This window comes from Triturus cristatus, chromosome 1_2 (genome assembly GCF_964204655.1).
Source record: "Triturus cristatus chromosome 1_2, aTriCri1.1, whole genome shotgun sequence".
Classification (NCBI taxonomy): domain Eukaryota; kingdom Metazoa; phylum Chordata; class Amphibia; order Caudata; family Salamandridae; genus Triturus; species Triturus cristatus.
Window position 1 is genome coordinate 819,869,474 of NC_140580.1, and position 25,432 is coordinate 819,894,905.

The 25,432-nt window shown below is 41.6% G+C and overlaps 1 protein-coding gene across 8 annotated transcripts in view; it reads left to right on the top strand.

Moving 5' to 3' along the window:
• The window catches only part of KCNAB2 (potassium voltage-gated channel subfamily A regulatory beta subunit 2), a 1,115,399-nt gene that overhangs the window by 805,440 nt on the left and 284,527 nt on the right, over nt 1-25,432 (top strand). For all 8 annotated transcript variants that reach the window (XM_085608872.1, XM_085608876.1, XM_085608871.1 and 5 more), the window contains 2 exons: nt 3,452-3,489; nt 18,743-18,822. In XM_085608872.1, the coding sequence (XP_085464998.1) occupies nt 3,452-3,489; nt 18,743-18,822 (118 nt within the window). The remainder of the gene's footprint in view (nt 1-3,451; nt 3,490-18,742; nt 18,823-25,432) is intronic.

The following is a 25,432-nucleotide window of genomic DNA, read 5'->3' on the forward strand; positions in this document are numbered from 1 at the left end:
AAAATGGCCATGTATAGGAGAAACATTCAGCATGTATAGATTTTTACATCACCTGCATTTTCACAAGCAAGATTATGCATACTAAGCCTCTTACCCCCAAAAACCCTTTTGGAAATAGGACATGAGAAATTCCTCTGGGTCCACTCAATTGATCAGTCGAACCCAAAGTAGAAATGCTCAGGCACTCAGAGATGGGGCATGAACCTTGCATGTAGCATCTACCTACTTGGACACTAGTGCTTTGACTGTGCCAAGTAAGAACCAGGGAACATGCATATGCTGACAGCTGTGTGGCAGCCTACCCACCTTGCTCCCCACACCGTTGTGGAGATGCTCTCTCACTTTTCAGGAGGCACCTTCCTATTTCTCCCCATCAGGCCATCATTCTTCTTAATAAGATAACTCAACTCTTGTCCCATATTTCCCTTATATTATCGACCTGTCCAAAACATGGAGGCGTTCTTTGTTGCTTGTACGGTGGGTTGAAATTTTACTCTGTATCCTCCTAATGCCCCTAGTTAAGTTTACTTGCTGCTACTTCTTTCTTTATTCTCTGGCAGTATTTGGTTGCTCCCTACCTCTTCTTTTCCTCCTATTACTTACTTATTCCAACATCTTTACCTTTCCGAGAAAACCCTCTGTTTTCTTGCTTTACATTTTATCCCCTCTAGGTTTGCTGTACTGGTGAAACGCTCACTGGCTTACGTCTCTTCACCTCATTTCTATTTCTATTTGCACCCTCTCCCCTCGCGTGTGCTGTCCAAGACCCTTCTCCGATTCCTGTCCCAGGCTTTCTTGCTCTACTTCTTTGCCCTTTTCTTTCATGCGGTCAACTTTAGCAACATTGCTTCTTCATAAGCCTTAGTATCATCTGTGCTCATCTCCAAGCTACTCTCACTGGTGTGCTTTTTATCTCCCATTTCCCCTCTCCTTACCATTTTGTTCTTCATCCTCCCCCACTGCTTTCTCTTTCTGATGACCTATCTACTCAGTCCTGACCCTTTGCCATGCCTTCTGAATTTAACTCCCCATTGAGTTTATGACCATTTCCCCCATTTTACTTCACTACCCTGACTTTCCCCATTGGACACATCTTTCCTTTCCTTCACTCACATTACTTACTCATCATCGTCTCTGAACGCTTCTGAACATGTTTATCTCTCTTGTTTCTCTCGTCCAGTACCATTTTTTACTTCTTCCTTCTCCAAAGCCAGGTGATCTTTTTTGCCATGAATATTCCTATTTTTCTCTTTCCTCTCCTACATCATAGTTGCATTGTGTTACTGTTAATTCATCTATCCATAATGCTATTGTCTTACTTGGCTTTGCTCCTTCCCATCCTCTTTACCAACTGACCCTCCCTGCACACTTCTCCTCTGTGAGAGTGTAGGCTTTACCAGTGTGTTTAAAATATAGCCCGGCCGGCTATAATTGCATGGTAGCTCCCATTTAGTTGTGCTTTCCTTCTCTGAGACATACCAGTGATTCCCACAAGGTTGCCCTGCTGCCTTGACTTTCCAGTGTGCCTCCACCACCACGAATTGCTATCCTTGTTCTCTTATCGCCTGAAAACAACTCCTCTTTAAAGACTGCACAGACCGTGGCTGATGGTAATTGTAAACACTATAATATTCAGGTCATATGCTTGGTGCAGGCAGCCATCTACATTGACTATGAAACTGCCTATTCATATGACATTGTTGCTAGTTGCTATACCAGTTCTCTACCTCTCACTGATCTGATTCTCCATTGGCTCCTTCCTCACACAAACTGTTCAACATAAGGGGTGTCCTCCCCCATTCCCAGGAGTTTATTTATGGAGCTCACGGGACCGTGTGGCATGTCCTAAATATTACTGGTATGCCTGATGGCTTGCCCCTTTGATCAAGATGCTTTAGGTTTATTGGTGTATTTGATCTCAGATCATAACACAGCCCTTCACAGAAAAATAAATTACGCATAGTATGCCTACCCTATGCCTATTGGCTCCTACCAGATTTAGGTATCAAATGGGATCAGAGTCAGGCCTCTTCACCTGATCAAATTCTCTTCATTGCCCTGGCTAGACAAAATGAAAACTGAAAACATCTGACAAAAGCCGTTAGCCGTAAAAATACCCATCCTGAATACATCTGTGGTACTATTGCATGACTGCATCCATTCTGTGTTTTCCCTAGGGAATACATTTGAAACATCAGTCACATTACCCCCCCCCCCCCAGCACTAGCCCACATAAATACCTATCTATGAGCCCCCTAAAGTCCAAAAATCTGATTGCTGAAAATGCCACTGAAATGACGATCTAATATAACATGGAAATTAGTTAGCTTTATGTATGTAGACGTCTATACCTTCCGCATACCTCATATCTCTCTGATGCTGTCAACTCCCTCAATTATTTGAAACTGAGTAACCACTACATTTTTTTTTTAACAACTTCATTAAATTGCAGTGTACATCAATTAAACATGTTGCTTGCATTAAAACTTTAGATCATTTCTGGTAATTCTGTGCCCTGTCTGACTTCACCTTTTATTCTGTTAAAAAAACAGACGTGAGTGAGTTATCCAAGCACAAACCCCTTCATGGTACAAATACTTCAGATAACATTCATATAAACCCAGTGCAAGGAAATGGATGCACATGTAGGAATGCACTTAATAACTACAATGAGGTGAAAGCCGTGGAAATGATTAACCGTTTCAAATGTCAATATGTTTGCAAGTAAAATTGTATTAGGACACATTCATCGGGCTTATATTTTTGTAATATTCTAATCAGAATATGGCCTTCATTTGTCCTAAATAGGTGTCGTTTGCAAATCCTTAAGTATTTTGCTATTTACATCTTCATATAGTATTTTCACCCAAGAGGGAAGTAATTTTCTAAGAAAGCAGCACTAGAGATTTTACCACCTTTTTCGCAAAATACAATCCTTTACCTTAGTATATTGAATTGGAAACTGGAAAACAACGTTGTTATTGGGGACAATGTATAACCTTTGTCTGTTAAAGACAAGATGCCTGGTACCTATGAAAGACTGATGAATCTAAAATGGTGAAAGGTAGAGCTGTTATTTGAATAACTTCAGCCTGGTGAAGTCCACTGATTTTTTACACGGTATAAGACAACTGTATATTTATTTTCATAGACATAAAATAATTAATGAAAATACTTAACTGTTATGTATGTTTTTGCATGAACCTTTTCTTTATAACACTATTTTCCTGAGTCCGCCGATCCTGTCAGTTAACATAACACGTTCACAAACGGCTACATAAAGCACTTAAGTTATCATTTAAACAGAGTCAAATGTATTCCCTGCTACGTTTTCTAACATTGAGAGCCGAAAACATGACCAGTTACTATGTTGGAATTACTACAGGATTTGATTGAATATAATATGTTTTATTCAAGTAGTCAATGTGAATTGAAACATATCTCTTTGCAGGAACATGGGTGACGTTTGGCGGTCAGATCACAGACGAGGTAAGATATGCAAAATATTTATTTTCTTTTAACAAACTCCAAAATAACCATTTTAACTTTTTTCTAAAATCTCTTTCCTTGAACATTAACACCAAGTTTCAGAAGGAGTTAGGAAATTATTGGGGACACTTTAGGATAAAGTTGTTAGAATTTAAGAACTGATTATCAAAATCCATTTCTAAATAGCTTTTTCCACCTATTTTCTAACTGGATACTTTTTTGCACAAGTTTTGCTGAACTGGCTTCGACTATATGCCCTGCAGCCAAAAAAGAAAAATATGGCCTACACTAAAAATCAAAGAGAAACCAGATGGTGGTTACTTTTCCCATGTAGGCACTATAAGGAACGCCATCTCTGGTGGCATCATTAGCAGGGCTTCTCCCTTGTTACTATATCCAAGAGTGATTCATCATAATTGAAAGCTAAAGGTGACCAGTTTCGAGATATGGTATATGGTAACCAGTATTTGAGTGGATTACTGACCATTGATCCGTGTTGTATCCATGCTAAACAGTTTTGTTTTGTTAAACTTAGCCCTTGTGTACACGGCATCGCTGGGCCAAGCCATGAAATCTGTCATTCGGTAATGCCCTTCTTGCAGACAGTAGCCTGCTGCTTCCTTTCAAAGGAAAAGTGTTTGCAGAGTTTCAGAATTTCACAACCCCTGCTAGCAAGACATCCTTATCTAGAAAATATAAATAGAAAGTCCTAGATGTATAACTTGTCTTTGCACAGTTCATTGTGAAGAGTCCACTATAGTACTTAATGTGTGCCGGTGGTTGCATCTGGCGCGCACCGCCAGCTTTTTTTAAGAACAGGGACTTTTTTCACCATAAGACTTTTTCCCAGAGAAAGGGAGAAAGAAGGAGCAAGAGAAAGATTGGAACACAATGACATAAGTTGAAAGCAGGAACGAAAAAGTATAATGATGACGAGAAGGCCAGGGTGATAGAAGTAAGACATAAAGTGGACTCAAAACAAAGCAGTGAAGTAAGACCTGAAGTGGAATCAAAGCAAAGCTGGCTTGTTAGCCGGCAACACCAGCATTTGGCAGCGTGCTCTTAAGAAAAATGTTAGAGTTGTGCACTTTTGCTCAGTGGCGGCCCCCCTATTAGGGCACAGGAGTGTTGCCCCCCTGCTGCCACTGCAGCAAAGGTGAAAAATAAAATGGTAGTAAAATGAATTGCCATTTTATTTTACATTGCTCCCAGCCCGAGCAGTGTTTGTGGGCGGGGCTATTGCTGCTGACTGGCAATAGTGGAACGGTGACCACTCCACCAGTATACACTACACAAGTTAATTTGGTCGGCTGTCTTGCGACGGCCAGCCTGACATGCGCAGTGTGAAGCTATCCACCTAGCTGTCTTAGACACCTGGGTGGAGAGCAGCCACAGGCACCCAGTGCCTGCAGGAGCTTAGAGGCAGCCCGCTTCAGCCAGACCTGCATCTGCAGCATGAGAGCATCGTTGGGATTTGCAGAAGGCTGGGGCTCCATGAGGTGGTGTTGCGCTGACAGCATTCAAGAAGAAAATAGGAGGAGGGGGAATCGTAGGTAAGTGCATTTTTCATTTTCTTATCGTTTTGGCCCACTGACAGGCACTGTGAGAAACTCGCATTGCCTTGACCCTCCACTCCAGAGCTCTCGGTCACAGCCCGTTTTAGATCTGTTAACGAGCCATGATTGAGAGCTTTGGCCTTTGACCCTAAAGACATTGTGATTTATTCAATGCCTGTCACTGCTTTTGGCTCTCCATCTGCTCCTCGTCCCTTCACTGTTGAGGGTCAACAACCGCCACTGCTTTTGCTGTACTGTACTGCTCCAGTGTATGACATGCAGTGCTGTCTTAACGCATGGGCAATTGCCCGGGGGCCCCACAAGCATAGGAGCCCCATGCAGACCAGAATTTAACATACATTTTCTGTTAAACATTTTTATTCCTGTAAGTGGTTGTGTAGGTAGGCATGGCCCATTCACTTCTTTGCCTGTGGGCCTATAATGCTGTAAGACCGACCTGATGCCATGAGGCGGCTGTGTACGGCACGTCATACGTACATACGGCAACAGCAGTTGGGTATGCCCCCGAAGATGCAGTGGGCTATTACCAGTTAATCAGCCTAAAAGCCCTCGGCTTCTTTTTCGCTAAACAATGTGAGGAAAGTTTGCGCTAAACGTTTCTATGGTGACGCAGTGCGAAAAGCCCGTCTTGAGGAGAGATTATTCAGCCCGCTCGTGCCAGGCAATATCTTCAAGAGGGATCGTGTTGGTGGCGGTGGAGTTTAATTTCATCCCTGGCAGGAGCGCATTACTTTATGAACAAAAGGAAATTAAAAATCTGTCACCGCCTCTTGCCTTATCGTGGGTTTGAGTTCAGAAGTATTTTTGACCTCCATATTCTCAGTCCGAGGATATCAGACAAAAAGAAATAGTAGCAGGAGTTGAATGTGAATTTTCCAGCAAAGCAGAGAAATCGATACACCCTCTTCCTTTTGAAGCCTTCCTTACGAATGGAGGATGGGCTTATCTGTGTGGACATATTGTGCTTTCATTCCGGATAGTTCCATAACTGATATTAAAGTTGTGTATTCATTCGAGTTTATCTGCAAATAAGAAACAATTCACATTACTTTTTAAAACCAAGGACCTCTTCCCTCTATCTTTAGGCTTCCCAGATTTCAAACAGATTGTTCAGCCATTTTCAAGTTACAAGTGCAGAAGAGCTAAGGGATTTAAGTTTTGCTTTACAAATAGCAGTTTTCAAACTAGGATGTGGAATTTACATACGGCTGGTTTGTGAATGGATATGCAAGTGGTGATTCGACCTATGTGCTAAATAAATTGGATCAGTTGCAAGGGGTCGAATATAAATTAGGTGTGCCGCAGTTTGTGACCCCAGGTGAATGGCTGCAATATGAGCTTTGTGGTTGTGCCAGCAGACCACCATCCTTGCACTTGCTTTCTCAAATGGGAAATATTTTCTAGTTTTTTTATTTTTTAAGCGGCCCATGTTCATTAAAGGGATAAGTGTTCTGTCTGGCTGTATGACACAACCATGCATTCACTTTCCTCGCATTCCTTACGAATGCGGGTGGAAGGAAGAACGCGTCTGAACCACACGTTCCATTTACAGCGCAAGTGATTACGACGACTTTCCTTAGGGGGTTGCTGGAGTTTGGAATAGTATGATTTACTATTCCAACTTCAGTCACCCTAACTATAGGGAAAGCGTTGGACTTTAAAAGTCCAATGCCGCTTGACCTAATGCATGTTGTTGTAATGACTTGCGTTGTAAATGTAATGCGTGGTTTAGGTGCATTCATTATTCCACCCGCGTTGCAAAGGACAGACCAATCACGGGCGGAGCAGCTGGGGCTGTTTGTGCTATGCCGAACCCTTTTTGTTGGGGGGGCCTTGTGAGCACTGTTAAATTTATTTTCACAAAAGCAGACTTCGACATTTGTCCAAGAACATTGTTTTAATTTGAACAGGTCGTCGTGCACCGTAGATGGGCCTCACATGATGCTAGGGACCTGGGCCATTTAAGAAAACCAGTTTGGAGGGTCCCATAGCAGACAGGGTTTACTGGGCCTCAATTGTACCAACTTGGGGTTTTGATTCCTGTGTCCTGGGGACTCCCTACTGCAGACCTATCAACTGGGAGCCAAGTGCCCCTTTGTAACACTCGACTTTCAATGTAGTGAGACACAGCAGTTTAACAGTTACTTAGAAGAAGTTCTTTAGGCTCAAGACTCCTAATCCAGCAGTGCAATGAACAACATTTAATAAATCACTGTTTTGGCTATGCTTTTTCTTATACAAAGGAAAAAGACATTATTACACATAATACTAAATTATATGCACAAATTAATATATATATATATATATATATAATATTACCTACTGGCAGTCGCCAGTAGGTAGTTATAGTTAGGACCTATTTTCATAGGAAATTTGCAACATTCTATTCCCAATAACTTTGGCGCCGGACGACGAATCTTCGCGAAATTTTTAAAACTCGTGGGGCCACCCGGTCCGCTCCTATCTTGAAAGTTTCGGGGTGATTCGGCAAGCGGGGGCTGAGAAAAAAAGGGGGTCCCAAAACGTGTTTTCCCCGTGCAATTTTCCATAGGAAACTTTAGACACGGCTACAGCCCGAACTGCTGAACGGAATTACATCAAATTTGGCATATATATATATATATATGTATATGTGTGTGTATATGTATATATATATATATATTCACATCAGATATCAGGTGGAAATGTACGTGATGACACTCTCTAAAGGGCCTTATAACAAAGAGAGGGAGCACACTAATGAAACAACACCCAGCTCTAGTAACCTCCCCAAATGTAACCTGAACTCCTGACTGAAGGCATCTCCAACGGGCTGTGCACCAGCAGGCCTCAAGCCCTAAAAACACAATAACTACTTGTGTACCTAGCACAACATGACGAGTGCTTTAAATAAGTCAGGCCTCCTGGCTTTGTCAATTTTTCACCACAACAATGAAAGGCAAGTTATAAACTCAAATCTTTGTTGGCATAGGACAATATATGCAGTAATCTTCTGTCATTTTCTGAAATGCATGTCATTGAAATTTTCAGTATTCAACACAGTGAATTCTTAGTTTTTCTTCAACCAGAAACAAGTCTGTCAACCACAGGAACTAGCAACCTACGTCTGTACATGCAAGAGTTTTTGAAGAGAAGTTCCAGAAAAAGGAGTGTTTGAAATCAACAACCAACTATCTCTAGGCCATTATTCCTGTGACCTGGGAGACTTAGTGTGAGTGATTTTCAAATTAAGGTGAGGCTCCTGTTGTGGTCTGCCCTGCTCATAGAAGTCTCCAGAACAACCTTCAAACATTCGGTGTGCCCCTGCCCCTCCTAGAGCACCACTTCTTTAAGTTATGCAAATGTTTGTATAAACATGTTGGCTTCTGGTGACAATTGTTCCACCAGCAGCAAGCCCTTTAAACAGCTGTTGTGGGCTGGTAACAATGTTTGTATTTTTTTTCCTTTCTTTTTATTATCAGAAGCATGTTCATTTTTTCCACCAGACGGGTGGCCCTGCTGCAAGTAGGACACCAACGTTCCGCACAAAGGGATCATGAGGGAGCCTCATGGCTTTCAAGAACGCTGACAGCTCCCCCCCCCCCATCTGGCACTTCCTCATTGTGAGTGGGAGAGCCACGATCTATTGAGATTCCTGCTTGTGCGCATGCTGCTAACTAGTGGGATTGGGAGGAACTTGGCGGTCCCACACGTCCGCATCCCTGTCAGACATGCTCTAGGGGGGTGGGGATCAGGAGCAGGCTTGTTCTTGATTCTGCCCAGGTGCACTGCCCATGTGATGTTGAGAATGCCAAGTATGACTGCCTAACCATAGAGGATCCCTCACAGCACTAGGCCTATCCGGGGAAAATGAGAAGGTGTCAGCTGGGACCAGATGGTTGTGCACATGTTGGATGACTTCCTGGGGTTACTAGCCCTCCCAGGGAAATTGGAATTTCATAAAGTGATATGCACGGTGCAACACTTTTTCTGTCTGGTGGCATTGAGAGCCAGCTGGACAGCTATTCCACAAGAGAGCACAACAAATGCAGATAAATCCGGCTCGGTTGGGCCATTTTCAAGGAAGGTTTTGCTTCTTTTCCTGATAGTGTGGTAGCTCCACCAGATCTGTTAGTTCCCACCTTCCTGGCTCCTAGAATTTTCAGATTTTCTTGGAGGTTGTTTCAGATGATTTTCCTCCTGTAATCAAGGACATAAGGACCTGCTTTTGTGCCACTTCAGCCCCAGTGGGTTGGCAGCACATCATGGCATTCAACCAAGGATACACTACCTGTCTCCACTCTTGAGTCCTCATGGTCTCTGGCCACTTACATGTCACCTGTGTGTCCTGTAAGAGATAGGCTCCTCTTCAGGAGTATCCATCACATGATCAGTCCACAGAAATTACAGTAGAACACTCCCTTCCGGAGTCCAGAACAAGCCCACCCTCTGCTGTCCTCCACAAGCAGTAGAGTCTAGAGCATTCCTCTTCTTCAGACAGGAGTTTGTCCACACAGAGTCCATCCTTCCTCCATTCCTGCAGTTCCTTTTTCTTCTCAGAGTTTCTTCCTTGTACAGGGATTTAAATGTAAAGATGGAAAGTTGTCATGTCTACCCAATCCAGAGATGCCACATCATTCTTCCACCCTTGACACAAACTGTCTAGGAGCTGCCTACTGGTTAGCTCACCCCATTGTACATCATGGTGGGACTTTTGAAAATGACAGGATCAGACCTCAGTTTCTATGAGATCTCTACTGAGCCTTAACCATTCTGCCCCCCTAACTGCCACTTCAAATTGTGTTTTTCCTTCCAAGGCTACAAAGGGAGCCCCAGGTGTGACTGCTGCCAGAGGACTGACTGCCACTTTTTTGCCCTGAATGGCATCCCCAGGCTTGTCAGTGAGCTGTCTTCTAATCAGCCTATCCATATTTTACCTTTACTCTTTTCTTCTACAAAAAGAAGGCTTAATCCCCTCCAAATGAGCATATTGTCTGGGGAGACTTGACCCTACTTTTGAGCTACTAGCTGGCCAGAAGAGTATTTAACTTGGCCCTACCGGGTAGTTCTAAGCTCAAATATAATTAAGGGCAAACTCTGGAAGCTGCTGAATAACCCAAGAAGGTGTGCAAATAAAGCCTGATTATTATAATATTGCACAGTAGGCCTTTTTAAACATAAGGAAATGTACTTTAATCTGTTCTCCATTTTGAACCAATGCAAAGTCAATATTTTGTTGCACCTTTCACTTAGAATGAGAATATAGCACCACAGATTTTCAGGAGTACACCACTGCAGTCACATTCTAGTCAATAAGAAATTGGGATTTTTCTTTTTGGAGGCCCATTTATATTATAACATACGATCAGACAATAACTGATTTATTCAAGGTTCCATCTGTTACTAGCAACCTATGCACAGAGACAGGGTTGAGGCAGACTGTAGTCTTCCTCACTAAGCCCACATGTGTGGGCATCTGTGTTAATTTGTAACCAGAGTAGAGCCTCTTAACCTTTTGCCTATTTGATTTTTATTAACATTTATGATATGCTACAAGAATGAAGATGGGCATACCCACCTACGCCCCTCCCCCCCCAAAAAAAACTATGCACCAAGTAACCAGTAAAAGTATTCAGTCCTCCTTCTTTCCTCTAATACCCCATCCAAGGGCCACCCTTCACAGTACCAGTGATTACCATCCTAGTCTTGGAATTTAGGTGGGTCTATTTCCCTGAGCAGCGAAATAGTGTTGTAGTCTACCAGGTCCATGAGTCTGAGCACCTGATGGCTTGTAAAGATTCTTGAATCCATACTTGGGTATATAAGGACAGTCTGTGAACCAAATGGGGCTTGTCGACTATGTTGTATGCAATATTTTCATGCAGCACTAGAGACCAGCTCTTATGGAGCCGTAGTTAATATGTACGAGCATCCCCACAATGAGAGTGTTCTGTTTCACAGACAGCAAACATTAGACTTGTGTTGTCAGTTGCGTGAAGACTGGTTGGTGTAAGGTGTCATCGAAACAAGATTTTGAGGATGGTCTCTCGTTTTTTTTTGCAAGAGGGGTTCTAGAAACAGGTCAAACATGAGCAGTGAGATAGGACACGCCTGCCCCATGCCTCTGCATATCTGTATATATGGTGAAGCATGGCCGTTGACCTCCACTCTTGTACAAGGGTGTTTGTGTAATGCTGCTGTCCATCCCAGGAACCTTTTCACCAAACTGAATTTGCTCAACACAAGCTAACATCCTCCCTGAAACCAACCTGTCAGGTGCTTTCTCCATGTCCAGTGACAGGAGGCCCTTACTACCTAGCGATGTCAGTTAGAAGAAGGACCTTTTTCTTTTGTTATCACTCGTTCAGTGGAGTACAAATCTTATCTGATCTGAGTGGATGAAGCTCAGCATCAATTTATCCAATCTATTCACTAATTCTCTGGCGAGGATCTTGACATGTAACTTAAAGAACGAAATTGGGTGATAGGATGAACAGCTCGCCGGGTCTTTGCCTGGTTAAGCTAGCAGAGAGATACTCCTCTCCGCCATTGATTGTGAGATGCTCGTATTAGTGTTTAGTTCACTAAATATTGCAGTCAGGAGAAGGAGGAGCTGAATAGCAAATCTCTTAAAGAAAAGGACCTTAAGGCCAACGTGTTTTAGTTGCCTTTGTTTGATAGCCCAGGGGTTCCGATGCTGTGATGGACTCCCCAAGGAAGTCTGAATGCTGTTGGCATTTCAGTTATTTTCGTTTGGTTGCAAGATTGACTAGAGTCAGTCCCTACAGACGCTTGAGGTGTGCTGCTTCTGAATGAGGGCAGTGCCCTGGATGACTGCATTTGCTGCATCCCACACCAACTTTATATCCTATTGTATCATTCACAGCCAAGTACTCTTATGGTTTTCCTCTATCCTTGTTGGCCATCACAGGGTTTAAATAACATGAGCGTCTGTTTTCTCCCGATATTCTGTGGCCAAGTCAAGGTGGTTTTCACTAGTCCAAGAGTGTTTGGGGGACTTAGTGTCACTTCTAGCAGGTGCACCAACCTCTTATCTAATAGGATAAATTCAGTGTGCGCTTATGTGTGGTGTTCTGCTGAATAGTGAGTGGTGTGCTGGTGAAAAGTGAACGTAATCTATTGTTCGGGGGGTCAGGGGCACCAGGAGTAAGTTAAAACTAGATCAGCAAGCCAGGCTCTTAAGACCTGTTCTGAGCGGCATTTATAACAACATTAAGGTTGGACAGTAGCAAAATTATTTACCAGTAATAGGAAGCTTTTTATAAAGTTCTCTTTCTCACATTTTGTGACATATAAACCACTAATATGATAGTGCCATTAACCATCTCCACAGCTCATCTGCTTTTGAGTTGTGCTTGGTATATGGGCCTTAAAGCTCAGAAGAATAGATACCCTTCTTTCCTGTTTGGGCTAGTTGCCTGATACTGGAGTGGAACATTATGGAATTATATTCTGCCCTGATCCAACCTAGGCAAGTAGGTCTCTTGTAGGAAGCAGTTATCTGCTCCCATAGCCTGGAGTTCACCTAGTATGCTGAGCATCTTGGAAGGATTAATCAGGCCCCTGCCATTCTAAGTTGGTGTTTTCAGAGGTAGCTGTGCAGAGGCAATCGTCAAGTGCCTGAAATGTGCAGCACTTCAGCATGAGTTTGCCTCAAAAGATTTGGTGCCCTTGTCTCATAGGAGGCCCTATGTTACTAAGATTCACTCCACAAGTCCCCAAAAAACACTCCCAATAGGACTATGAGTAACCGCTATGGACAGGAACATAATGGCTTCTAGGCAAACAAAACACATGAGAGAATGAGTCTTCTAGAAAGTATAAATCAGAGGTATAGGCCTTGATAACTCTTTGAAAAATCACCAATCCCGCTCTAATTGTGAAGCAAAGCTCCATGTAAAATGTATTAATAAATACAGACTGCTTTAATTAATCAGAAACAAAGCCTAGTGGCATAAGAGATTTTTTCTTTTTAACACTTTATTCATATACAAATCCCAAAATCAGAAAAAAAGATATCGTCAAATCATATACTAATGCCAAATAGCATAGTATTATTTAAGATACATAAAATAAAAAAAAATCCATTGTTGTGTTCCCCTTACCAACAAAAGAGAGGCAATAGGGAGGGGACCTATTTTACAATACACAAAAATGTATTACACAAACATATAAACATAGACATGGAGAGTATAGTAGACAGTCACATATGTCTTTACAACCACCAATCTTTCTAGAACATTGCACATGTCAGATTATCTTCAAGTGATTAATAACTCATTTATTCTTCATAAAAGAATGAAACGATGGTACAGATGATTTTAAATTGCTGCATGTAAAAGAGATGAACGGCAGACACATGTTTCGTCCAAACTAGACTTTGTCAAGGCTGAATGAGCTTATACATTTTGTTCCATATAAAATCCAAAATGTCCTTTCATCTGGTAGTTGGTACCCAGTTTTGCTCTTGTCAAGGTAAGAATCAATATATAGTGTAGAGTATCATGATCGGTAGATTAAATATTGCTTCAATTTTGGATTGAGGGAAACAGTAATAGCCTCTAAATGTTAGTACCTCTGATACAGTAGATGTAGTTAAATAAGGGTAGAAATACAGTAGAGAAAGTGCTAACGATGCAGGAAAGACGATCAATTCATGAGAGAGGCCCATGGAGCCGCACCACTTTGTTTCACAAACAAAATGGCCTGGCTCTGAACTACATTGATTCCTCCACATCTGTTGGGTAAAAATGGCCTCTCCCATGAATTGATCGTCCCCATGCAACTACTATGTCAGTGGTTTTAAAATTTGGAGGCTATTACTGTTTTCCTCTTCCTCAGCCACAAACGGAAGCAATTTCTTTTACTACCATTTGTGATACTCTGCACTATATAAAAATACTTACATTGACAACAGCAGTATTGGGGTACCACCTACCAGTTGGACGACATTTTGTCTATTATATGGAACAAAATCTATTCACTCTTATAGCCTTGATAAAATCCTGTTTTGGAGAAGAATAAGTGTGTTTGTGGGCCTAAGCACTAACCAACAGCAGAGCTTTGTCTAAGTTCGTACTGGTAAGTCAAATTAAAAACTCCTGTTGGGCTTATATATGAGATCTCAGGAATACCCAACACTCTTATTGCAATCTCATTCCATATTTCATATACATCCCTGATGACATTAAGGTTCAAATACCACACATGTCTTTTTATTTATTTTTTAAAGAGAGTTTTTCTTTTTTATTCACCATCTGGCGAATGGGATGGCAGATGCGGCTGATGCAGGCAACGCCCCTATGGCAAGGTAACTATCTACGTCAGGAGGCCACACTGAAAGGGTTCCGCCAGTGGGACCAGATTGGTATTTCCACATTGGGAGACATTATGCGGGGCACTGTCTTCAAAGCCTTTCAGCACCTGCAGGAGGAGTTTCATCTCCATAAAACCTAGTTCTATAGGTACCTCCAGTTACGCCATACTTTGACTCCCTCACTTGCAAACCTAACCGACCTCCCTGAATTCCATCCGCTAGAAGGCCACCTTCTTATGGGCGATCTAGGCGCACACAAAATAAGACAGATATACCAGACACTGACTACGCACTCCAACACAACTTTACATAAAACGAGGAAGTCGTGGCAGCCTGACATCCCAGATCTGACGGACGATGACTGGGAAGAGGCAAAAGCTAGTCCTCGGAGTGCCGCGGTAGCCTCCAGGTACCGTCTTATTCAGTTTAAGTATGTTCACCGCGTGTATTACACACGTCTTCGTCTCTGGAGGATGGGAGTTGTGGCATCCCCTCAGGGCTTACGCTGTGAAGGGAGGTGGGGCCTTTTCTCCATATGGTATGGAGTTGCATGGCACTACAAACTTTCTGGTGTAGGGTATCGACATGCCTTAAAGAGGTGCTGTCCTGGGACCTTCCACACGATCCCCGACTGTTTCTGCTTCATAGCACAGAGGACATAGGTGGGAACTGATATAAGTAACACCTACTCTTTCTCGCCCTTACAATCGCCAAACGGGATATTGCACAGTTATGGAAGTTCTCCACCAGCAATAGGAAAGTGGCGAAGAGAGCTAGACAAATGCATGGGCGCAGAGATGGCGGTATTTCAAGCGAGGGGCTGCCCCCAAAAACATAGAAAAATAAGGTCTCGATGGGCTACATACTGGGGCACCGACCTCCCTCTTCTTCCTTAGCAATCCCCGTAAAAGTAGCTCCATGGTAAGTTTGGTGGGCCACAATGTATGATGTATTGTTTTATCTCTTAGAGTATTCGTGTGTATTGAAATTTGCTTGCCATTGCGGGTGGGGTGGGAAAGTCTGCGTAAAGTTTTCAGTCCTTTTATTGTTATATATACAACTTGTACCCATTGCTATTTCCACGTCTGGTAACTGTTCAATATCTTGTCCCCATGTGGACTATGTCGGGCTCTCGCCCAAGTGGTACTATAAAAACCTAATAAAATATGTTTTAAAAAAAAAAGAGTTTTTCTTTTTAACACTTTATTCATATACAAATCAGAAAATCAGAAAAAAAATATCGTCAAATCATATGCTAATGCCAGATAGCATAGTATTATTTAAGATGCAAAAAAAAAAAAATCCATCGTTGTGTTCCCCTTACCAACAAAAGAGAGGCAATAGGGAGGGGACCTATTCTACAATACACAACAATTTATTACACATACATATAAACATATACGTGGAGAGTACAGTAGACAGTCACATATGTCTTTACAACCACCAATCTTTCTAGAACATTGCACATGTCAGATTATCTTCATGTGATTAATACCTACTGTCAATGCCGGACAGATTTAGTGTCAAATATGCATCAACTCGTTTTGGTGGATACCCAGTATTTAAAACCATATTTTTCAAGATAAGTAGACTTCTTCCACAATCTCAATAAAAACAATTTCACTTTTCAATCTTGGTGCTGCACATGCATTTTAGTCATGTGCCCTTATACTCGCATGTGGCCCCAATGGAAAGTGGACCCAGCGGAACTTCTTTCAGTGTGCATGATGGTTGGAGGTGGTAAAATTTGCTTGGTTACATGGAGGTCTGTAGTGGCTGAAATGCATTGGAATAAACTTAGCTGAGCCCTGATCCTCATTTGTGTGCCTTGTTTCCTTTGCTGCGGTGTGTGGTCAGCTGTGTTACATCTTATTGTTATTATTATTGTAATTAGTTTAAGTTCACAATTACCCAAGGGTGTCCTAGTGCTGGGTTAACAATAAAACAGGTTATATTTAGATTAATTCAAACAAATCTGTTTTAAGGCCTTATGGAATTTGATCAAATTCGGTCCGGACCGTAGCTCAATGGGAGCTTGTTCCATGCTTGGGCTGTTACTACTGAGAGAGCGCATCCACCAAGTCTTGTCTTTGGAAACTTAGGCATGATCATCAAATTGAGCAAGGCTGAGCAAAGCATCCCAGTATGGGTGTACTTTTTAAACTAAATGGAAATATAATTCCTAAGTTGAGCCGAGAAAAGGCTTTATGAGAAAGGTAGAGGGCCTTGAACCAGCATCTTTTCCGCATAGGGAGCCAACGGAGTTTTCTGAGATGCATAGGAATATTCTCAGATTTACAGAGGCTGTGTATGAGTCTAACAAAATCATTCTGAATTAACTGCAATCTCTGTATAAAATGATCTCAAAGGCTAACATACAATGCGTTGCAGTAGTCCAACCTGCTAAAAATCAATGCTTGAATCAGCAGCTGCCTAGATGACTGTAGGATAAATGGAAGGATCCTTCTGGGTTCCTTCATGGCAGGAAACAGATGGAAGAAAGTGTTTTTTTATATATGGTTTCTTATTGAAATATTGTCTGAATGTTCTTCAACCATTTGACTAACAGGAAATCCAAACGTTTGGCATTGGGTGGATATGCAAATAGTATTCACCCGCCTCATCCGGTTCAAATCAGACTGTCTCCAGATCTGGGTAATTGTTCAGATACCACTTGAAGACCACACATTTGTTTCTTCTCGGTACCTCTTCTTCACAGCGGTTGGGTCTTCTGCTTGGCGAGTATCGTGACCCTGAGGTGGCAATGTTGTATCAGAGTCCTGTAACATCCTAACAGAACTTATTGGCTTTGCCCCGCTATACGATCACAAGCTCCTCAGTGACTTGTATACCTTAAAGGACACTGGAGGATGTCGTTTGTTCCATTGGTTATACTGTTGATATATGTGATGCAGTTTATGCCATTATATGTTATGATAATATTGGAAGTCACTGAAGAGTTCAGTGACCAAATAGATGAGTGAGTCACTGGGTCGAGGTTGTTTCAAAGGCAACGGAAATCGGAAGGGACTTGCAGTATCTTTTTAACATATACCCCAGAGGATATTTAATTATGTATAACAAACACTTGAACGCAGCATTAACTTTTCCCAAAAAGCTTAATTCCTTGGTCTACTTTTCTTTCCGATAGTCTAGTGCAGACTTGCAGAATAAATGGTTAGTTCGAACTGTGAAAATAAACCAAAATGCTGTTGCGTACTAACATGTTGCAGAATTATATTTGAGCTAGGCAGGTCTCGAATTCCCAACGGCACTCTGCCGATAATTGTTCAGAGACTTGAATGGAATAAAATAATTTATATAACATGGATCAAGACCCAGTGAGGAACCAAAGACAGCACGAGTTTTAGCAAATATACGGCCCTGAAGAAGCGATACATTTAGCGAAACACATGTTGGCCTAGTATTGTTTGATTTCTATATAATATAAGGTCGAAGCGATTAAGATGATTGTTGGCACTTATTTGAATTTTGTTATAGCAGTTAGGCAGACTGATATGTATGAGGGTGCATGTGCCTGTCTTATGTGTGAGATTGCCCACATTTGAATTACTTTTAAAGCCGTTTAATGGAAGTCACTTTCTAAAACGGCTGTCGTGCTCGAGATGTACCGTGGAGAGATATACCTGCTTTCATTTAACGAACCCCAGCAGGTCAGAAAAAAATATACAGCGTAAATGTACATTTTCAGTGAAAACCCTTCAGAGGAGCTGAAAAGCTAACTAGCCCTTATATTGTGATACAGCCGAGGCCTGCCTCGCATTGTTTTAGGGATGCGGAAGCAGGCATTGTAACCTCACAACTCTGCTGGGATTTTCCATTACAGATGAGTAGATATATCATGTTCCTACTATAGGTGACTAGAGGAGTCACAGCTACACTGTAATAATATAATTACAGAGATGTGTTTGTACACATGCTGCAGCCTTCCATGTATTTTAACATTATTCAAACTGTTACTTTTCGGCTACTATCAATATGAGACATACCCTAGCGGCAAGCCTTTTGGGTCTACCCTTCTAGTACCATTTTGGGAGTATGATGAGGCGGGAATTGGGAAATCATCATTATCCATAAACGACTTTCTACACAAAGCATTGCTTACGAGGGAACTGCTGCAGTTGTGTAAAGCACCAGTATTGCAAAAGTGCTCACAGCACAAACTCTGTGATCAGTAGGCACACATTATCTGCGAAGCATAAGCTGCACTTAAGGGAACTGCCGCCCTCAGATGTGCAGCTGAATCCTCCACCCTGGATTTGACATATTTGTTTTCTATCAATGTTGATAAGCATGCTTGGTAATGTGTGGCTAACACCATGGACATTTGGCTTTGCAGATGGCGGAACAGCTGATGACCTTGGCTTACGATAACGGAATCAACTTATTCGACACAGCAGAAGTCTACGCTGCCGGGAAGTAAGCACTCTATTTTCTATTTCAGCAACATGTGCACTTTGCCCACTGAGCAGTGCATTGGCGTCCTTGCTTTTTGAAGCTTCTAATGTCTTTTGCATGTAAAGGGAAACGTTCTGGTCTAGTGTCTACCCTTGGCTGCACTCTTACTTCACGAATCAACCTTCATGTATTGGTAATGTCCCTGTTTAATTAAACTATGTGGGTTTCCTGCCATGTATCTCCCAAGAAGAACACACTTTCATTTCTGCTGACAATATGTAGTTTCTTAAATTTTTTATACCTACAACTACAGCTGAGGATATCTACTTTCAGGCGATCCGATGTGATGGGGATGGTGGAGGCGGGGTGGAGAGAAGCTGTCAGACCTAATCGTTCCTAGACAGAAAAGACATTATTTTCTTTCCCGAAGATTATAATGGAGCCTTCTCTATTCAGACTGATGGCTCAGACCGCTTCCCTGCCTGGCTGCCGCAAAACAGGGCACTTGGGAGGAGGTTGCTTCCTTTCTCCTACCAGAGAGCGGGAGTGAAAGCCAGAGACAAAGGACTGGCTGATCCCATCAGTGGAGGCCAGGGGAGCCACATGCCTCCTTTCGATGCGGCCGCTGTGTGTCCAGGTGCATTGTTGAGGAATCAGATAGTGATATTGTGACTTGTTTGGGTACGTCAGACTTTAACTTTTATTTGTGGCAGCCTTAAGGGGAGATGCTTACCACAGTGGCGTAACGAAAGTTGAGTGGGCCCCCTTGCAAGGTACACAGAGGGCCCCCCGCTTCGGATTTGATCCAGAGCTCTCAGGCCTGAGTACTGTGCTGAGGGGGCCACCTACAGCTCGGCAGCCCCGCCCCCCCTGCACGGGCTTTGGGGGCCTGTGTTACGCACCTGGCTTACCATAGGTTGGTGCCACTTGTAAAATGGCAACACTACAGCACAAGGAAAATGTTGAATTTCAAACACCTCAATTTTGAGGGCACATAACAGCATTGTGCATCCATTTTATCTATCAAGTAAAATCTTTCAGGTCCCACGTAAGGAACACCTTGGATCACAGCTGCACTTTTGAGTCAGCAATGGGGTGCATGTTCTGGGGCACAGCAGGTATTCTAATATGACCAGATTGGGAATCTTTCATTGAGGGACTTAAAAAGAATGAATAATTTAATGTAAGGCTGTAGATTAGATGCAGGAACCAATGATAGTGTAACCAGTCCAAAACGTAAGGACCCTGTCAGCGCGAATTTTAGGAATTTCCGTTCAGGGTTGGAGTTTGCTGCGAGTGATCCAGCCCGAAAGGGGAAAAGAGGGGGGCAAAAATTTCAGATCCTCCCTGCGTCACAGACCCATCGTCACGCTAACTCATTCACACACACATTCATTGGTGGGGCCCATAACACGAACACTCATACGTTTCTCTCACAGGTCTGCACACAGGAGGAATGATGCGCTGGACACCTGGGGTACCTTATTACCTATAGGGAAGAAAAGTTATATTACAGAATATATACATTTGCATCACCACCTATAGGATCCTAACCTTAACATCAAGGCACTTCACCACTTGGTCGACGGACCAATTAGTTGGACTGGTTGATGGTGATTTAGAACCAGCTAAAACACATTTTAAGCTTCAGAATCCTCTAATCTCCTAATGGAAAAATCACAAACTCATAATTTCTTTTAATCAAATCATTGTTTATCTAAATTTTATATGCAATTAAATAATTAGCATTTCTGTCAATAAAAGTTGAAGTTTAGTCAAACAACACAAATTGCATGACATTTTATATTTACCTATTCTTGCTATCGGGGTCTTTTCTAATTCAATTGGCTCTGCATAAACCGAATTTTTCTGCTCAATTGTCCCATTAAAGCAGGCCAAGACTCAAGGTCCGGAAAAGTTCTTTGCTCAGCACGTCACAGTCCCAAAGATCTCCAAAGGACCAGGAATCGTGCAAGCATCTAGCTCATCTGTCATCGCCTGTGGGGTCGGTAGGGGTGTGCGGTAACTTCTCCCTATTCTACTACCCTTTTTATAGGAAAATTCTGGATAACATGAAACATTTCTTTAGCAATACTATAATCTGATTGGTCCATTTGAAGAAAATGTTAACATCGTCCAACTTTCCCAGACTTTGGTTCTCAAAGAAGTGCTAGGTCACTTCCTCGGTTCATGACATGTCCATGCAACATTGTAGTTTTCCTGGTTGTGGAAGTTCATTGTTCCTTGCATTGATTCCTACTGACTGAAGTTTGGCTGTCCTCCATGTTCCTATCCTTGACCAGGAACACTGTGCTCTGACTTGAGGGTGCCTGGAGGTTTACGGAGCCATCCGAGTCTGCGCAGTAGACATTGCGCTCACGAGACGGTGGCCATTTCTGAACTCCATTTTGTATGTCATAGTTTGGTAGGCCCAAATGCCAACTTAAGCAAAACAAACACAAAAGAGTAATTAATACACATAAATGAAGATTCTAATGTTAAACCCTCACTAATCCCTTTATGTATTAGTATTTTCCTAGCCTATAGCGACATTTAAAGCAATAAAACTCACCATCCGGTCCAAACGGGAAAGCAAACGTCACCAAAGCAACATAAATCATGCAATATCCTATCACCACACGTACTACTGTTAATAGGGGTACCACAATTAGTTATTAGTTATTCTGCCATGCAAATAGCAATGAGTCCCGCGTGTAATTTGTGTTTGCCAAAAATTGCAAAAAGTTGGTTAGTATAACACAGCACCCAGTTAATTCAAATTATAATATAAGTCGATTAAGTGATTAGTCTTTTCATGCAAAATAGAGGAGGTATACATAATTTTGTTTTACCTGCTCCATCAATCCCCCCTTTGGTGATTTTTAATATCACCACAAATTACCTTAAATTTTTATAAAATTTGTAATAGAAATGAATTCAGTTCTCTTAAGTTTTGTTAGGTCACATGATTGTTTCCCCTGTTTCTTCCTCTCTTGTCTTTTTATACACATTCTCTTTCCATTCTTCTAATTCTATATCTTCCATTTCTCTTTCCTATCTTTATTTCTTTCTTTCTCTCTTTTCTTAATAGCTTCTCTTTTTATATGATTTTGTAATTTTCTTCTTTTACTACACAAACATCCTAGTCTTAAAATTAACACTAAAAATATCACACGTTACTGGAATTAAAATCTTACCAATAAATGTACTGCCTAATTTTAGTAAAAAGTCCTTAATAGTAGAAAACCCTTTTCCAATCTTTTCATAAACACATTCAAACTCCAGTGGAACAATCTCCTCATGCAAATCGGTTATATTCTTTATGTATGTCTTCAGATCTAGACTTTCGTCAGGAATCTAAGTACAAGAATGTTGAACCTTCAGCATTTCTCAGACTCCACCCTCTTTGGCCAAAATAATATCAAGGGCAAGTCGATTTTGCACCACCATAGCTCGCATGGCAACCATCTCTGTATTTACCAATAAAAATCCTCCAGCAGTGCTTGTTGATAAGCGATCCACTACTGTAGATAATTTTCTAATTTTGTGTGCATTCAGAGATATTCCAACGGCTGGTATCAGTGCTCCAAAAATATCCCCTACAATTTCTGCCCAACTCTCTCTCCTTCTACGTGTTAGTTGCCTACCTATCTCATGTGCACCATCGTTTCCCCTTCCCACATGAAATATCTTTGGGATAACCAGACCTAGGTAACATGTGCCATACCAATGGTCAGGTAATCGATAATAAGCTTTGTTCCCGCAGATAAAATATAATCCTGGGAATACCGGATCATTTCCTCCTTTAAATCCCCATCCACCCATGATTCTATAAGTTTCATGGCAGTCACTCGTACCTATGAAGTAATTATCATACACAGTTTGATTTCTTCTAATACACAATTTCCTTTTCTGAGGCTAATCTAAAGCCATAGCTGGACTAGTTTCTCCTTTCAAATGTTTTTCTCTTTCAACATCCCAGACTGTCTTTTCTTCTTTTCTCTCAGGTATCTTCTTTTTCATTTTTATTCTCCTTTCTTCTACCATATCTAGAAAAGTCTTTTCTGCCCTCTTCAAACTACAAGTGAGATTATTTCTAAATACTAATTCTAAAGTTAATTCTCTAGTTTCTAGAAAAAATTCACCTAACACTTTACCAGGTTTTACTCTATTTAGTTCAAGGACTACTAGTACTTGTGAAAAAATGTTATCTACATCAGAAAAATAATATTCTAATTTACCTGTTTTATAAAACAAACTTGCTAATACGCTACATGTTATTTCATATGTTACTGGAAGGTGGTGGTAGGTCACACCCTCAGACACTGATGCAGGCAACTGCATGCAGACATCGCAATCTCTCACATCCATGGTTTTTACATATTCATACAATAATTTTGAAAAAACATTGTTAGAAAAATCAGTTATGGACCTATCTTTGTGTAAATAAGTTCTATCTATTTCTCTAGTTGGATTAATATCATGAATCTTCTCTATACCAGTTTTATTTTCAGAATGACTTTCTATTGTCTCAAATGTTACTTTAAATGATACTATTAAAGCTAACACACTAGTAATCCTGTACAACAGCAACACACCTTGCACCATCTTCGAAGGAACACACATGTAGATATTCTACTTTCTGTGTTTGCCATTTCAGAAAATGATCTGTGTCTTTTGACTTAGCCTCGTCCACACACAACTAGTTTTGTTTAAGCCCAAGGCTCTAGGCGCCTGCTTGGTTCTTTTCGGAAATGTCTCTTGTTCGGTATTTTCAAAAATTCTCTTCTGGAACACCTTTGTTTCCTCAATTTGGCATTTGATCGTCTTTCACTTTGCTCTCACAATCTTGATTCAGAATTTCCTGAACATCCGTCTCTTCTCCGATGTCGGACAAGATAACTATCCGGATTTCCGATTCTTCGTCTTCCTCAACCACTTCTGATATAGTCACCCCTAGATCTCCTTGTCTGTCTGCTTCCTCTTGTACTTCAGGAAGTGCCACATGTGACCATTCTGGTGACTTATACTTCTGGTTAGGCTTTCTAGTCCGTTTTCTTTCCTCCAACGGTGTCTGTTCAACCTCTTTTGATTTCTCTTGGCTAGACACCTCATTCACTTGTTCAGCTCTGGATGACTTTACTGGTGTCAATCGGTATCTCAATCTCTTTATCTTGTTTGGCCAAACTTCTTCCTTTGCTGGCCTTTTCAACTTATTTTCTTTTTTCTCTCAGTTTTCTATGCTCTCTTTCTCAGAACTCGACCTTCCTGTACTTCGTCGTCACTGTCCTCAGATTCAGTTCCACCTTGTCTCTTATTTTCAGTAGTCTTTCTTTCCAGCACTTCTTTTTTCTTATCTACTTCTGTCCCTCCTCGTGTTTCTTCCACACAATCTTACTGCTGACTAACTGTCCCTTCTTCTACCTGGATGTATGGTTTCCCTACACCTCCTCGGGGGTCTTCCGCAACAATCTTTCCCTCTCTCTCTGTATCTGGTACATCACCATCTACCTCTGCGATTTCAGGTGGAATTTCTCTTGTTTTTTCATGCGGAGCTTCTTTATCAAGAATTTCTTTGACAGTCTCTTCACTGTTTTTGTTTACTCTTTCATGTACTTGTACTGGTTCAGTATCTGACTCTGAGCTAGTGTCAGAAATTTGCAATCTCCTTCTTAATGGTAGATTCTCTGGTGCTATAACTGGACTTGATTCTAACTCCCCCCTTTCAGGAGTTGGTCTTGTTCTTGTTTCTTCTGAATCTGACTCCGAACTGGTATCGGATTCTTCAAAGAATGGCTAGCATGAACCCAATTCTTCACTCCTGCACATGTCACAGCTGTCGTCGTGGTCAGGATCACATGACGTGGTTTACCCCACCTTGGGACGAGACAATTTCTTCTTCTATGCACTTTTATTCTCACCCAGTCACCTGGGCTTAGATCATGAGCGGACTTCTTTTCAAGAGTGGTTGCATCCGATCCAACCTAATGAAACACAGAATGAACGGAATCAGCCAACCCCTTGCAATAATCCAACACCAAGTCATCAGATATAGGCAATCGTTTGTTGACAGGAATGAAAACATGTCTTATTGCCCTCCCCATTACTATTTCATGGGGACTCAATCTAGTATTCCTATCAGCGATAGATCTAATAGTCATAAGTACTAGAGACAAGACATCAGGCCATTTCAAACCTGTGGCCAAACACATTTTTCCCAATCTGTTTTTTAATGGTGCCATTTACTTGTTCCACCACACCAGAAGCCTCTGGGCGATAAGCACAATGCAGTTTCTGTTGTACATTCAATGCTTCACAAATCAGTTTCATGATTTCATTATGAAAATGTTTTCCTCTATCTGATTCAATCGTGACTGGAAAACCAAATCTTGGAATGAACTCTCTCAATAGTAGCTTTGCCACAGTAATTCCATCACTCCTTCTAGTTGGGTATGCTTCCACCCATCGAGAAAACAAACTACCACTAAAACATACCTCAACATATTGCAGGGGGGCATTTCAATGAAGTCAATCTGCATTCTTGTGAAAGGCCCTCCTTCTTGTCCTATCGTTCCTAGACTTACTACTGTTTTTCTTCCAGGATTGTATTGCTGACATATAAGGCATCTTT